Here is a 15,739-nt window from a genome sequence, read left to right on the forward strand (position 1 = left end):
TACATTAACGCTTTTGGCAAATGGGACCAGATCGAATAAGCATTCCAACTTTTCATTGTAGTATAAAGTATAAGCATGCCCAAAAAGATACAGGCTAGCCAGTAATGCTTTTTTCTATTTAATGTCTGGATTGTTCAGTGTTGGTCATAAATGGCTACAAACTTAGAGCTGCAAACTTAAAAAAATTATGTATGCAGCCTTTATTTCCTAAAAAGTAGATTTCATTTAAATATATTTTAATTGAAATCTATAACACAAAGTGTAAAAAAAAAATAAAAAAAATAAAGGGGTCTTAAAACTTTTCAAACAAGCAAAAACAAAAGTGATTTTTACATGTTGGTTTTTGCCTGTTGTAATTCAGTTAGTATGCTCCCAGGCCCTATACCTATAATTTCATGTATGGAGTTTATGGACCCTACTGCAGGGTATCACAAAAGTTTCCATAGATAAAAAACTATGTATGCCAGCACTACATTGTCTGTACCTTCATCAGTGGATGTTGGTGGAAGTCCAGAAAAAAAATGTTTTAATTAGAATTAGGTTTGGCAATAGTGATATGCTTGCCATGATTCCTGCTAAAGTCAATTCAAATTCTTTGTATAGCGCTTTTAAATATTCATATTGTCACAAAGCAGCTTTACAGAACTATAGAAGCAAAAAATAAATAAATAAATATAATAATAAGATAAAGAAAAATTAGAATAAAAATAAATACATTAATACATACATTTAAAGTTTAAAATTAATTTAAAAATATTAATTTTAAATTTAAGATACTATATATCTATCCCTATCCCTAATGAGCAAGCCTTAGGTGACGGCAACAAGGAAAATCTCCCTGAGATGATATGAGGAAGAAACCTTGAGAGGAACCAGGCTCAGAAGGGAACCCATCCTCATTTGGGTGACACTGGACATTAACTAATGTAAATGTATATAATGTACTTTCTACAACAGTGTATAATAGTGCAACCGAGAGCTCCTGAGGAACTAATGGGTCATCGCAAACTCTGAATTCACTATGGACCCAACACTAATTCCTTCCTGTCAACATCTTCAAATTATTCTGATAAAGACCAAATTATACAGATGACTGATGCAACATTGGTTCAAAGTCTCATTGGTTGACAGTCTCATGGCAGCCCAATCCACAGCGGTCCCATGAGTCACTGGCTGACCATGCAACTCAATCCCTGGCACGGTGACCACCAGACAACGAGACTCCAACCAGGGGTAGAACATCAGGATTGACAAAGTAAGAAGAGATGATCAGCTCGGGAGTGGCATACAGTATATAGATCGACTGAGAGAGAGAGAGAGAGAGAGAAGCAGAAGAAAATTGTTCTGTATGATTGTAATCAGGAGATGTACAATGTAAATTATGTGCAAAGTGCAGACAGAAACTCTCGCAAGACTAGATATGACAGCATAACTAAAAGACTAGAGCCAGAAAGTGACACAGACATGAGGGCTTCCTGGGATGTACAGTATAGCGTCCCATCACTCCACAGTCTGCAAACCTGAGCGACTTGTGAGGGTGGTAAGCTGACAGCCTCCAGACATCCTAGTTCACCAAACACTCTATTCCAATGAAACCTCCAGATCTGCACATTAACCTAAGAAAAGCTATTCATAAAAAGATAGACTAAATAAATGTGTTTTTAGCCTGGACTTAAACACTGAGACTGTGTCTGAGTCTTGAACACTAATTGGAAGGCTTTCCATAACTGTGGGTCTCTGTAAGGAAAAGCTTTGCCCCGATGTAGCCTTTTGTACTTGAGGTAGGTGTCACGGATCATAAAAAAAAACAAAAGTTCTCTCAGGAACTGTGGCGTGTGAAAGTGCTTTATACTGAAGGTTAGTAATAGTATTTTATAATCAATGCAAAATTTGAACAGTAACCAATGCATTGAGGATGGGTATTGTGGTAGCTTAGAGGTTAAGGTGTTGTATTACTGATCGGAAGGTCGTGAGTTCAAATCTCAGGTCCACCAAAATGCCACTGCTGGGCCCCTGAGCAAGGCCCTTAACCCTCAATTGCTCAGTTGTGAAAATTGAAATAAAAATGTAGGTTACTCTGGAAAAGGGTGTCTGCTTAATGCTGTAAATTTAAACGGATAAGATGGGGTGATGTGTTCATATCTTCTGGTTCTAGTTAGGACTCTTGCTGCTGCCTTCTGTACTAACTGGATATTGTTTGTGCTCCTACTGGAACATCCAGACAGTAAAGCATTACAATAATCCAACCTAGAGGTAACAAATGCATGAAAAAGTGTTTCAAATGAGAGATCGTTAATACGGTCACACCAAGACCTTTTACTGTTTACCATAATCACACCAAGGTCTTTTACTGCTACACATGATGTAATATAAAAACCATCCAGAGTTACTCTGTAATTAGAAAGCTTAGTTTTGTCTTGCCTGAGTTAAGCAGGATGAAGTTAGTAAGCATCCACTGTCTATTGCCCTTCACACAATCATTAAACTTAATAAGCTGGTGACTCACATCTGACTTAGCTGAAACACATAGCTGCATGTCATCAGGTGAACCTTGCGGAACACAGAGCATTACTTTAGTTTGTTTAGAGTAGTCACCATTTAGATCTACGAACTGATAGCAATCCGTCAAATATGACCTGAGCCAGGAAAGTGCTGTCCATTTAACACCAACAAAATGTTCTAGCCTATAAAGTAAAATAGCATGGTTAATTGTCTCAAAAGCTACACTAAGTTCAAGCAACACCAGCAAAAGAGACATACAGTAACCCTGATCAGAGGCCAGTAACAGGTCATTTACAACTTTAACCAGTGCTGTCTGTGCTTTGATGAAGCCTAAATCCTGACTGACACCATCTCTAGGATCTTGGAGATAAAGGGGAGGATTGATATTGGCCTATAGTTGGCCAGCTGGCTTTGGTCGAGGTCAGGATGTTTAATCAAAGGTTTGATAACTGCTAGTTTAAAAGATTTCGGCACATAGCCAGTGAATTTATTATTTTTAGAATGGGTCGGATAACTACTGGTAGTACCTGTTTAAAGAAACATGTGGGTAAGGGATCCAGTATGCAAGTTGATCATTTTGAAGATGAAATCAGTGCAATTAAGTCAGTCTCTTGGATGGGAGTAAACCAGTCTAAGTACTGATCAAAAACAGAAATATTATATACAGCATTATCTACCAAATTGTTTGGTATTCATTTAATGGTCTGAATTTTCCGCCTGATTTTTCTGTTGAAATATTTCATGAAGTCATTACTGCTACAAATAGATGGTGTGCGCTTTTTGACAGTGTTTTTATTCCTAGTTAATTTTGCTGCAGTATTAAATAAATATTTTGGATTATTTTTGTTATCTTCAATTAGGCTGGAGAAATGCACACTAAGAGGAAAAACTAGCAGCACTAAAAGATGTTTTTGTAGCTATGAAGGCTTTCCTTCCATGCTAATCAAAATACTGATAATTTAGTTTGATGCCATTTACATTCTAATTTCCTAGCTGATTATTTTAAAGTTTATGTGTTGTCATTGTACCAGGGTGCTAGTTTTTTTCTCTTTAATTACTTTCCTTTTTGAAGTGGAGCTAAAATATCTAAAATATCTAATAGTCAGTCGCCTGATCAAGTTCTGTGAGGTCAAATGGCGATCCAATCATGGGTGATAATTCTGGGAGACTGTTGGAAAATCTCTCTGCAGTAGCAGACGGAAATGTACGTTTAACATGGTGTCATGGAAACTTAAGATGCCTTAAGTCTCTTATAACAAGAGCTCAGTTTTTCAGCGGGTGCTTCACTGAGGAGAGCAAACCTGTTAGACATGTGAAGCAGAGAGGAGTTGTGCTCCGTCAGCTTTGGGTTTGCGACCATGCCACCGAGTCGTCCCCCTTTTGCCTCGCTGTGAGGGCTCTAATGCTGGGGTTGGAGGGTTACTAACTCCGCTTAAGGCATCCAGACTTTCCTCTACAGAAACTACACTACTATCGCTATCATTAATCCTCTCTAGTATCCGGATGCGTACCTCTAAAGCTGAGATCTTCTCCATCAGACAGCTAACTAACATACACTTATGACAAGGAAAATTAACGCTAATCACAGAGGAAGCCCACACACTGGACAAGATGAAAGTATTAAATACTAATATTAAATAAATACTTAATGATTATGTACCTTTGACTTGAATCAGATCGGAATATTAAAAAGATATGAAGAGCGATTCCTCTGCTAGCTGTTTGAAGACAGGAAAGAAAAAAGTGACTCCCAAAGAGGAGGAATGAAATAGAAAAGAAAAAAATACTTAAATAAACATAAGCGACAACATAAAATATTAACCAAAAAGGGAACATTAAAAACAGTATAATTAAAATGCAGAGACAGGCACAAAACTCGCAGCAAACGAATCAAACACAGGAAGTGACCCTTGCGACAACCTTGTGACATCTTCTCATGTGAATGATTTCAATATTTTCTTCTTTTGTCTTTTTTGACTTTGAGGAAACCCTGTAGTATACTGTAGGTCTTCAGAGCTTTCGCAGAGACATCTGACATCAACTGTTGTTGTTTTCCTTGATCGACCTGTTTAATTGTAAAACCTGTATGGTTGTTAGTGTACCAGATTTTCTTTCTTTTTCAGGACATTCCGAATTGTTGTGTTACCCAATGCTTGTGAACCGGGATCTGACGGATTTTCTCGTCTCTCTTTTCTCAGCTCTAAAATGGTTTGATTTTCTCTCACAGACAACTATTTTTTCATGTTGATTTATTTTTCATAATAACAAATGCAGACTTCTTATCACAAAATGTATCTTGTGCATATATCTTTTGATCTCAAACCCAAATGTCATTAGCATATAGTAAAAACAAAAGAGCTGGCCTTGTTCCCAGTTCATTTGGATGGGACTGTATTTTGGGGCACAAATAAGCGACGTGCTACACTGATTTTCACAAATGATTTATATTGTATTTATAATACATCATTTATATTTAGATATTTAAAATAATATTATTTGTCTTGTTTCACTGCCCACATCTCATCTGGAATGTTCTGAGTTTTGTGAGTTTTGTGTTGCCATGGTAGAGCCTGTGTGTTTCTCACTGTGACCAGCCTTTCATTCACTGTTTCTATATTTGAAAACCCAATTATGCTTGAAAAATGTGTCAGCACAGATAAAAGTACGTTACTCACAACTTTATGATGTCACAGAATGTTTTTACTAGGTTGCATGTCTTTTATCCAGTCTAACTTGTCTCCTCAGCTATGTTAGCAGCTTGAGTGATTCACCGCACCCACTGAACCTCTGAATACTGTTTAGTATTACAACTTACACTCGCCTGTGTATTATGTGCTTTATAAACCAATATATCAGCTCTATATTTGGGCTGGATGCACAAAGTTTAGCCAGTATGCCTTCATTTTATGACAATGCTTCCAATAATCTGTGCTGAAGTGGACGTCAGGTTCAGTGAATGAGGGGAGGCCACGAATAACAGATCAGGGGACATGTCTGCATTGTAGGGGCTGAACTAGACTCAGATTTGTGCTGTTATAACAGCCCAATGCCAGCTCCTCTAATCTGTCATCCAATGTAGTACAATATTCCTCCTTGGAACTGCTCAACAAGTCTTCTGGCCATTTTTGTTCCTCCCAATTAAACAGTACAAAAGAGCTTATCTTTATCCTCCTAGTAGGCTGTGCAGCCACTGTTCACTTCACTTGTGAAGAATGAACAATTGTATTTTAAAATATATGGGGATTTCCATATGGTAATATATTGTGTCTTTGAACAAGAGTGCAAAGTAAAATTATACAATATAGAATATAACTATTGTTAAATCCGGCAACCCTAAAATCCGGCATGTTACATGTAACTTCTCATTTCAATCAGTTTGGGCTTAGTCTTTGAAAACTGTCCAAGTGGACAAATAATCACGCTCTCAGAGTAAATAATTGCACTCTCAACTTTATCAAAAAGTCATAGCTGGCAGATAAATGTGAAGCGATTTATTGAGAGCTTCCTCATACAAAAGTGTTGAGAGATTTAAGCATGACCTACAACATACCCACAGGATAACAATGACATTCAACAGACACAATAAAAAAATAAGTCTATCTTACAAGAATATAAACCACATATCTTATAAATAAATGTATTCTGATTTGTAACACAAAAGCAGAAATATACGCAACAGTCTTGTGATGGATGATGTCATATTTGTTTGCACTGTTCATTTTACAGACAATCATTAATATGTACTGTTCTATCATGAGATAATTCACTCTTATTGAATGAGTTATCAAAAAGAGAAATAAAGTGCAAATGGTCATTCAGAATAACAGTCCACATCAAAATACATGAACAATAACAATAAACATACAAATAAATCTGTGTGGTATGTTTTTATGAATATTTCCTTTCCACTTTTTTTTCCCATTGTCACAATACAGGAACATGAAATGCAAAGCAAAATTAACACAGAACATTCAACCTTGAGCCATAATTCAACCTTGAGCTAAACTTCTAAGTGCTTTGCGAAGTCATTCAGTAGATTGGACTTCTCAGAGTCTTGTAACTCAGATTGTTCTGAGATATTTCCGTCAGCAAGTACTGTTGTGGACATCAGCTCAGTTTTTGAGTTCACCTCCTTGGTCATTGGAGAGAATAAGGCTGAAATGTAAATGATATGATATGCTTTAGAGACATAGTCATGTCTATGGGTCAGATATTATTGAATTACAGTTTTAGCTTCTTTATATTCAGTCAGCTGTAAATAAGAATTTGTGTATATCAAAATCAGTGCTAAGTGTTTACAGTCCACTACCTCACTTCCCTCTTCATAATACAGGAATTATCTAAAAGGTGAGATGAACTCACCACATTAAGAACTTTAAGAGCTCCCTGTGAACTGAGTATATTTACAGTATTGTAAATATACTCAGTGAATATACTTTTACTGCTCTCATATAAGAAAAACCTTTACCTGTGTGTGGTCCTGGGAAGCGGGCGATGGCCCGAGTCTTTATTGTCCTTTTGATGTGGTAACCTGAAACCAATTTTACATGAGCATGATGTTTTAAGATAACAGGATATATTGTTCAAAAGAAACTATGAGAGGCGTGTATACTATTAGAGGTCTGTATATATCTATAGACATGCATAGTAATTACATTGCATGGTATGTCTAAACACATGCTTTTGTCTTCTATATTTTATTTTAAAAAATCCTGAAAATCCTCTGAATCATTTTCAATGCTTTTCAGTTATCTTCTAGCTATGACAGTAATTCAGCAACACACAGGATTATAACATTACAGAAAATCAACATTCATGGTACCATAACATACAGATATTGACCATATCTTGACCATATTCACAATTACACATCAGTGATTTTGTCTTTGCATTGCTATATCACACAAAAATAGACATATTCAACCCACCAAACATTGCAATGATCATTACAGCAGAAGCGACGGCTATAGCTGCGGTCAGTGTCATTGCTGGCACGATAAAATACATGAACTGCCATTTACTGTCACGGTCCTTCTGCTTTGAGGAAAATTGTGCTGTAGGAAGAAAAGAGAAATATGTGTTTGCATGCATTTCAGAATTTGCATACACTTCTCAACAACCTTTTGTAGATTTTAGGAAGGAAGTACAATACACCGAAAAAGATTTATGATGTGCTTTTTGTGTGAAGACATGTGGAGGAAGGAGCTGTAACATGTTTGACATGGAGTGTCAGTAGAGTTCTTTCATTAGGCACTGGACACAGGCCAAGCTGATATCACTTGCTGTCAGTGTATGCTAGGACTTGTTTAGTAATAGGGTACTATTTTCCACACCCAATTGGCAGATAATGGTATACATTTGCAGTGCTGTCTATAAAAGAGAAAACTGAAATCAGTATAAGGTGTCATTTTGGTAACAACATCAGATGATTTGTTGATAATAAATGTCTGATGATGGCGACACAATGGCGAGACAGGGTGTGTTGTGTACAGTTTGTCAAGATCTCCCCAAGTATGCATGGGCTTCATCTGGATGCTCCAATTTCCTCCCATCTCCCAAAACATGCTGGTAAGTGCATTGCATTTGCTAAATAGCACCTCTGTGTGAATAAGTGTGTAAATGTATACGCGTGCAGCTCTTGGATAGACTGGAGTCTCATTAAGGCTGCATTTATACATTGAGCAATAGACCACTGAAGATAAATGAATGAGAGAATATTTTGGGCTTCTTCAATGGTTATTAAAATACAAAAAAGTGATGCTGGAGCTGGTTTATTTCTACCCTTCCCCACACACAAAAAAATAATAATATAAAAGGTAAACTAATCTCAGAACTTACGGCATGGCGGCTGACAGTAGAGTTTTGCGACTCCGTATTTTACATTCGCACGCTTTGCCTGAGAAAAAGATTTTTTGATTAGTTGCAACCTTTATGTATTTTTGAACACTCTGAAATAACACAAAACACAATTGAAATTTAATTTTATTTACCTTAATGCAGAGACCTGATGTACAAAGATCCAAATCCAGATTTGGTCTCACAGGTTTAAATTTCTCCTGAAGAACAGAAAACCCCACTTCATTGCCAATTCAAAAACAAGAAAACCTCCAGACAGGAAGCAGTGTAACCTCTTGGGTTTAGTTCAGTTTCAAAAAACACACAAACACAAATTTGGATCTATTCCTAAATGCTGGTACTTGATACCAAATAAAAACATAGAAGTATCTTTATTCCTAAATTTTGTGCTAAAAGCTTCACTGCACCTCTGCACATCACTGCACCACTTCAGAAGCTTCACAAGCATGTTTTTAAAGATGTTTTAAATGATAAAGATGGTATGAGATCTGTGACTCATTGTCTCATGTATTTGTGATAGGTTAATGTTCCCAGTTGCAATTGGCTGGTGTAAATATTTGATAGAGGTCATGTTTTTGAGTCATAAATTTATTCTAGTTTCCTAATCTCACATTGTTGTCATGTACAAAGACATTACTGTTTTGCTAAAAGGAATTTCCTACCTGTCATTTTGACACAAAAGCCAAATTTTTATAATACTTTGAAATGACTGTGGTCGGGGTATTGTGAACTATTTTAGGCTACTGTATAAAATAAGTAGTTTTTTCTTTAGTGTATTTTCTTTACACTATAACATATGTTGTAGCACTATTGGCATTAGTATCGTTAGTCTCAATAGTGTTATATATTTATCAACTGGTTCAGCCAGTATCTGCCTCATTGAAGTGACAAGTAACTTTGGATTGTATTTCAAAGTAAAGTTTATGTATGAAGTTGTCTACAAAAATCTTTTGTGTACAGAAAATAAACTTCTGTAGCCCAATTAGATCCCAGACCTATGTTGTATTTTCATCCATTTCAGATATGCGTGATTACATTTAGGATCTAGTTTATAAAGTTTCAGAACTTCCCTAACATGGCCTATTGATCTAGCACAGATACAATAGTGCCCAGATATGGTACCTTGGCAAAAAAAACTGTATTTAAAATTTTAGAAGCTGATATTTTTGCTCTATTGCTCAGTACAGACAAACATGCCACTACATCTGATTGATTTCAACTCACCACATCAACTAAGATGGTTTGTGTGTCCTCATACCCAGACACCGCAGTCTTGGATGTTACACTCAAAGAGAGGCTTGCTTTGACCTGGGAAGTCACAAGTAGCTGTGGCATGTCCACTTCATTAGAAAATTTTACGTCCCAGGCTAAAGAGACAGATTAAAATGTCAAAGAATGTTTAGTTACGTGTATAACGTCAACTTAGACTTCACATAATCCTTAGTATTTATTAATATATAAGTGTTAATATAATATTTGGCCAAGATTTAACCAAAATAAGTGAATATTGTAGCTACAAGCTACAAGACATCCAACCATTTATTTTATTATTTTATTGAATTATTACTATTATAAGTTTTAAAATTCAGACCTATAAGGCTCATACATCCAAACATAACTTGAAGGTTTACCCATTACAGTGGAATTAATAATATAGTTCAAGTAAATTTTGAGATTGTACTGACCATATCTGCTATTTATATATACAGTATAAATCGGTATAAATCAGTTTTCCTGCTTTTTAAAGACTCTTTCTTATCTGCTAATCTATCCAATATCAGAGCAGGGAAATCCTTAAACTGTGCAAGGCAAACAGTTCTAAGGAAACTCTATGAAATGCGGCACTTCAAGAAAGCATTGTATTTCGAGTTATGTAACAGCCAGGGAACATCGTGAACTCAGGTCTAATAAAAGAAGGTGGTTTGATAACAGTGAGACTCACATGTACAAGTACGTATATCATTGAGTGGAAGTTAATTACCAAGAAAATTCCCATCTGAAAATGGGCACTTTATCCATACACCGCTCTCAGTGATGAACTAAAAAGGCAAAAAACATCAAAGCACATATTGTCTGAGAGTTGAATAAATGCATCAGTTTCACACGGTAGAGGAGTGTCTACAGTAAAATTGAAGCATGAGGACAAAGAGACATCAGCAGTGTCTGATCAAAGGCGTTGAGTTTGAACAGTAATATTTACCTTCATGCAAAGTTGGGGATGAGGATCTACTGTTGAATATGAAACCTGAGAAAGGTGTGGTTACATATGTCATTGCTCGCATTCTTTTGTTTACATTTCAAGTATTTTTTTCTGAAGCTTTTATGTATTTTTTTTTTTGTATGCAGGAGCTTACCATTCCTTTGACATATCGCTGTGAAGAATTTACAAGGTCTTGGCACACACCTTGATCTTGCAGCTCACAGAGTGATATAACAGCATTAACTTGGCATGAAGCTTCCCATGAAAGTGTTTCCTCCACAGGGTCAAAGGATATCCCAGACCAGAGTTCCTCAACACCTAACAAGAAACATTTCTATTTGTTGCATGTTCATCATTATGCGAAAATAAAATTTACCTGTTGTGCTTATTTATGAATAACCTTCATACTTACGATTTTTGAAAGGGCAGACTTGAATTCGAGAAGCATCAGCCATGACAGACCAGCCCTGTGACAAAAGAACAGCACTGTGATTTCTATCACCAGTACAAAAAGAGCAAATATGTCATATATTAAAGTTACACATCTAATCAGTTGTTACCTCAATGCACAGGCAGGGCACTGGTTTGGAGTACTTTAGGGTTACATTTTTCAGGGGATTCTCCTTTTTTAACTGTAACAGGAAACATGACTAATTGAAAACAAATTATGTGTGCAAAGTTTTTGTCCTAATTTATCTTCCTATCAAATATGGTAAATCATAAATGAGTTGTCATGTCTTTATGCCTTTAGGACAAAAGTATCAAGATCATCATACCAACACCCAGTGTGCTTCAATTATACCCTTAAATCCTACACATGCTGCAACTGTAAGTGTAATAACTGTAAATATAGGATCCTGACCTATTTTAATCTTCACACTAGTCCAACAGACTATTATACTATTATTGTCTTTATTTTTAAATGGAATTAACTTTTCACTGAAAAGCAGTGAAATGATATGTTGCTGCAGAAATAAGGGAACATTTTAAATACAGAATTTAAATCATAGTTTTTTTTTTCAGTGTATATTACAGTGATGATCATATTATCCAAACTTTAAGCAAAATATCTTCTGAATTTTTACACTTTGACAAGGAAATTCTGAACTTTCCCTGGCTATAATCACTGAGAGTGAAATAATTGCTTTATGAATTATAAAATAACATAAAAAAATATAATATTTGAACTTTTACAAAATGTTTACTAGCCTTACAATTAAGTACAGATGAACCAAGAAATTTTCCAGTGGTAGGGAATTATTTATTTTTTAAAATATGATACTTGTACTAGTCAATAATTATCATTTACATCTATGGCATTTTGGCAGACACCCTTATCCACAGCAACCTACATTTATCTCATTTATACAACTGATCAGTTGAGGGTTAAGGGCCTTGCGCACTAATTAGACATAGACACCTACTGCTATGTAATTCTGGAAGTTCCTCAGTCTTCAGAAATGTCTTCAAGGAGCACTTGAAGGCATAAGAGCTAAGCAGCATGTGAATTACTAACTTGCAAAGCCCTTTACACTTTCTAATTGGGTTTACACAAATTAAGCCACTAACCCCATTCCAGATTCTACATTTCGTATGTTCATATTAGCCATGAGTGTAGAAACATTAGAAAAGGAATTCACCAATACATGAGCTCCAGTGCCAGTGCAGATGTAATTCTTGTGGCAGAGCCTAACATGGTAATCTCTGTCCTCCAGCATGTCTGACACACTTATATGCACTTCTTTCCTCTCCAAGTCCACTTCATAGTTAATCTTGCCGGCTGCCAGACAGACCAAGATTTTCCATAAGACCACAGTTACATCTATAGTTTATCTATTACTTTTTACGAGGGTTTAAATTCTGGAGATGGATATAGTGTAAAACTAAGTAAAACTATGTGCTGTATATACTGTAAAACTAACTTACTGGTACATTCTGGGATGTTTCCTTGTAGTTCCTTGTTGCTGCAATCTGACATAAGAAATAAAAACAAATGTAACCTCTTGTTTTGACAGGCTAACAATCAACTAATAAGTGAGACATTTTGTTACTAAATCTGGAATCATGACATTTCACTAAACAAAAAGGAAATTCTTCGTCTTTTGTATTACCACCAATGTAACATTACACCACACCCCACCCCATACAGTACCTGGAACCTGGTATGATTTGGAATAAGCCACATCACAGAATCGGGGCCAGGTTTGGAGAGTTAAGTGAACATCCTGCCCTATGCCTACTTCCAGACAATCGTCCTGAATATTCACCTTTGATTAAAAAAAAAATAAGAGTCACACAAAACCAATCAGTCATCTATTCTTTTAAGCCTCTAAACAAGCATTGCTAAATTTTCAATATCTTGCACAGAATGAATAAAAAGACTGGCAAGAAAAATCCTTGAAACGCAGACAATAGTACCTGATGGCCCATCACTTTTTCTTTTTGCGTGCGAGAGAAGGTCACGATCCTGCAGTGTTCCATCATCGCTGCACTGATTGTGCACATGTAGATGCCGTGGATGTGTTCTGGAAGAGAGGAAGAAACTTACCGTCACTGATTCAAACCATTTATTTTTCATAATGAAAGGGACCTCCAGTAGTGCTGTGTTGTGGTGATAGATGACAAAGATAGCACTAGAGCCTTTGTAGATTAGATCAGGAGGGACATCCCCATAATCACAGTAATTCAAACTTGTCCTGGTATGAGTCACTTACATAGAGTAGGAACATGACTCACAATGAAGCAGGAAATAGAACTGCTGTATCTAACCTCCTACACTAAAATGACTACAAGTGCTGATTTAACTTTCACAGTTAATCTTAAACTAATTCATTTAACTTGCAAATATAACACAAAATCATTGTCCCGAGAAAAGCTTAGACCTACTCTTTAGATGTAGATGAGTGCTGACTCTAAGGTAAAGAGAGCACCGTCGAGTCCCTTCACACCTCATCACCGTGGAGATGCTTGTGTTCCTGAACACATCTCTGGTCATGCCGTCTGGACGTTTCTTGCATTGCTCAAATGACACTGTAAAACACAGATCCCGTCACATATATGGCACATATTCCTTTGCTAAGTGATGAATTAAGTGAGTTCTCCAGTAGCATGCAATTTAGCAGCTGCAATATTTCTATATATAATAATGTTCCATTATAATAACTTCAAATGCAATGGTTCAATAGTAATTCTAAATACTAGTGAAAAGTGACAAACCAAAACATTTCATTATCAAGATAAGAGTTTTTCAGTTAACAGTTTTATGTCTTTGGACCACCCACGTCACTGTTCGTAATTCAGATCGTATCTGATGCACAGCATTGTGTGAGCATAAATTCATAATACAACAAAACAGTACTTACGGTGAGGCTTCAGCTTGCAATGGAGTCCCTGTAAATAAAGAAGCCCAAATGCGTCAGGCTATCTGATACATACTGTAGTGTTCCCAAATGATACACAGAGGTGCAGTAATACAGATTAGATTTATTCACAATAGTCCTGGCAAGAGGAAGCAGCTGAGACATTAGGGGTTTGCCCAAAGTGCTTTGCACAGTCCAACATCCTGGTTGTTCACACCTCACGTGAATTTCAGGCTATATTTATGCTATATTTATCCTCATCTATAAAGTCTTTACTGGATATCTGTAATGTGACTGGAACATTTGCTGTATGATTCCTTAAGGTAAATGCCAGTTACTTTAAATAGAAACACACATTGACAAGTAAGTACAAATTAAATTAGCATGAGTCACAGCTTTTTATTAAGTCTAGCTGTTCTGAATTTTTCCCTGAATTTGTAAATGTTTACAATGGTGGGAAACTAGGACCGAAAACGGAAGAGGAAAATCATACTTTCATATTGTGTGTGGCTGTGGGTGTGTGTGTGTGTGTGGGTGTGCTGTATGTCCAACAGCACCTCACCTGTAATATGCTGAAGTAATTGATTAAAAACAGTCTGGTTTCCTGTAGAGATCATTCTTAAGCTAATTTAAATGAAACACACCAGCAGAATATTTGCTAGAAAATCGTTCCCTGGTGCTCTTTATTGATGCTTGGTTATTAAGTGGAATCTGTACAGATGGCATGTGGTTACATGTATGTTATAATTAAAAGATAGGTGATTTTTTTTGTTATATAGTGCATTATGTCAGGGTGTAATTTCCAACAGCAAACATTCTGCTTTTATTGGGAACTTATATAGTCTCCATAGTTAATGATCAGTGTATTTTGATTGATCTGGGCTTTTAATTGCATACCCAGGTTTGATTGGATGACTGTAGTGGCAATTACACAATATATTCTCAGAAGACATATGATTCTGTTTTCACTATTCAATGTTATCTTTTAATATGAATCTTAAAATGATTAACAGCAATAACTATATGTAACAACTATAAGAATATAAAGTATAACCCTAGACCTTTGACATGAAAAACTTTATGACCCACATCACCAGAACTTCATAGAACTTGTCTCACACAATCACACATTGGGATAAAACCAGAATATAGTGTAAATAATTAAATACCTGTGAGCAACGGGATTCACATTGCTCAATCCTCTCTACCCGTTCTCCCTGCAGTCTGGAAGTGCAGGAAGCCAGCAAGAACAGCAGCAGTGGCAGCAACACACACTTCATGTTTAATCACAAGACTGGAGTTGGTTGAGGGGTGAATAGGCTGGAGGTGCTGAAAGAAGAGAAGCCAGATAGGTGATGGACTAAGGGCAGGTTAAGCCTGCTTGTACAGTCTGCTGTTTTGATCTGTGTTTCCCTCTGAGGCTTTATGGCCATTACATATAAAAGTGAAGGTGATGAGCTCTTATTATATATAGCCATGGGAGGGGAGGGACTTCTCTCGCTCTCTCTTTCTCTCTCTCTCTCTCTTTTTCTTTCTCTCTCCCTCTCCTCCTCTTTCCCTCGTTCACACACATACCTACACACTTTCCTCTATTTATACATAGTCTATTCTATTGACATATTTTCTCCTAACATTTATGTTCTCTTCCTTCACTCTTAGTGCCCTTAACGTTATATTCCACAAAGCACATCTACAGAAACTCTTTCGCACTTTCTCGTTCCTCTGGCCATATACACTATATACCTTTCTCTGTCTTCTCCCCTTGTCTTTCTCCTATCTCTATCACTCTGTACACTCCCACATATGTTTAACCATCCATACA

At 36.4% G+C, this 15,739-nt stretch overlaps 1 protein-coding gene across 1 annotated transcript; it reads right to left on the bottom strand.

The window, feature by feature from the left end:
- Positions 1–5,971: 5,971 nt before the first annotated feature.
- Positions 5,972–15,364, bottom strand: il17rel (interleukin 17 receptor E-like). The gene is made up of 18 exons (XM_060889987.1): positions 15,087–15,364; positions 13,921–13,948; positions 13,445–13,588; positions 12,977–13,083; positions 12,711–12,825; positions 12,485–12,529; positions 12,199–12,338; positions 11,119–11,190; positions 10,971–11,025; positions 10,713–10,876; positions 10,559–10,603; positions 10,340–10,397; positions 9,583–9,725; positions 8,493–8,558; positions 8,341–8,398; positions 7,431–7,556; positions 6,971–7,033; positions 5,972–6,657 (listed from the first exon to the last, which is right to left on the bottom strand). The coding sequence occupies exons 1-18, from the start codon at positions 15,195–15,197 to the stop codon at positions 6,503–6,505; spliced, it is 1,695 nt and encodes a 564-aa protein (XP_060745970.1). The 5' UTR covers positions 15,198–15,364; the 3' UTR covers positions 5,972–6,502.
- Between the last annotated feature and the right edge of the window lie 375 nt (positions 15,365–15,739).

The sequence above is a fragment of the Tachysurus vachellii genome, chromosome 16 (genome assembly GCF_030014155.1).
Source record: "Tachysurus vachellii isolate PV-2020 chromosome 16, HZAU_Pvac_v1, whole genome shotgun sequence".
NCBI classification, from domain to species: Eukaryota; Metazoa; Chordata; class Actinopteri; order Siluriformes; family Bagridae; genus Tachysurus; species Tachysurus vachellii.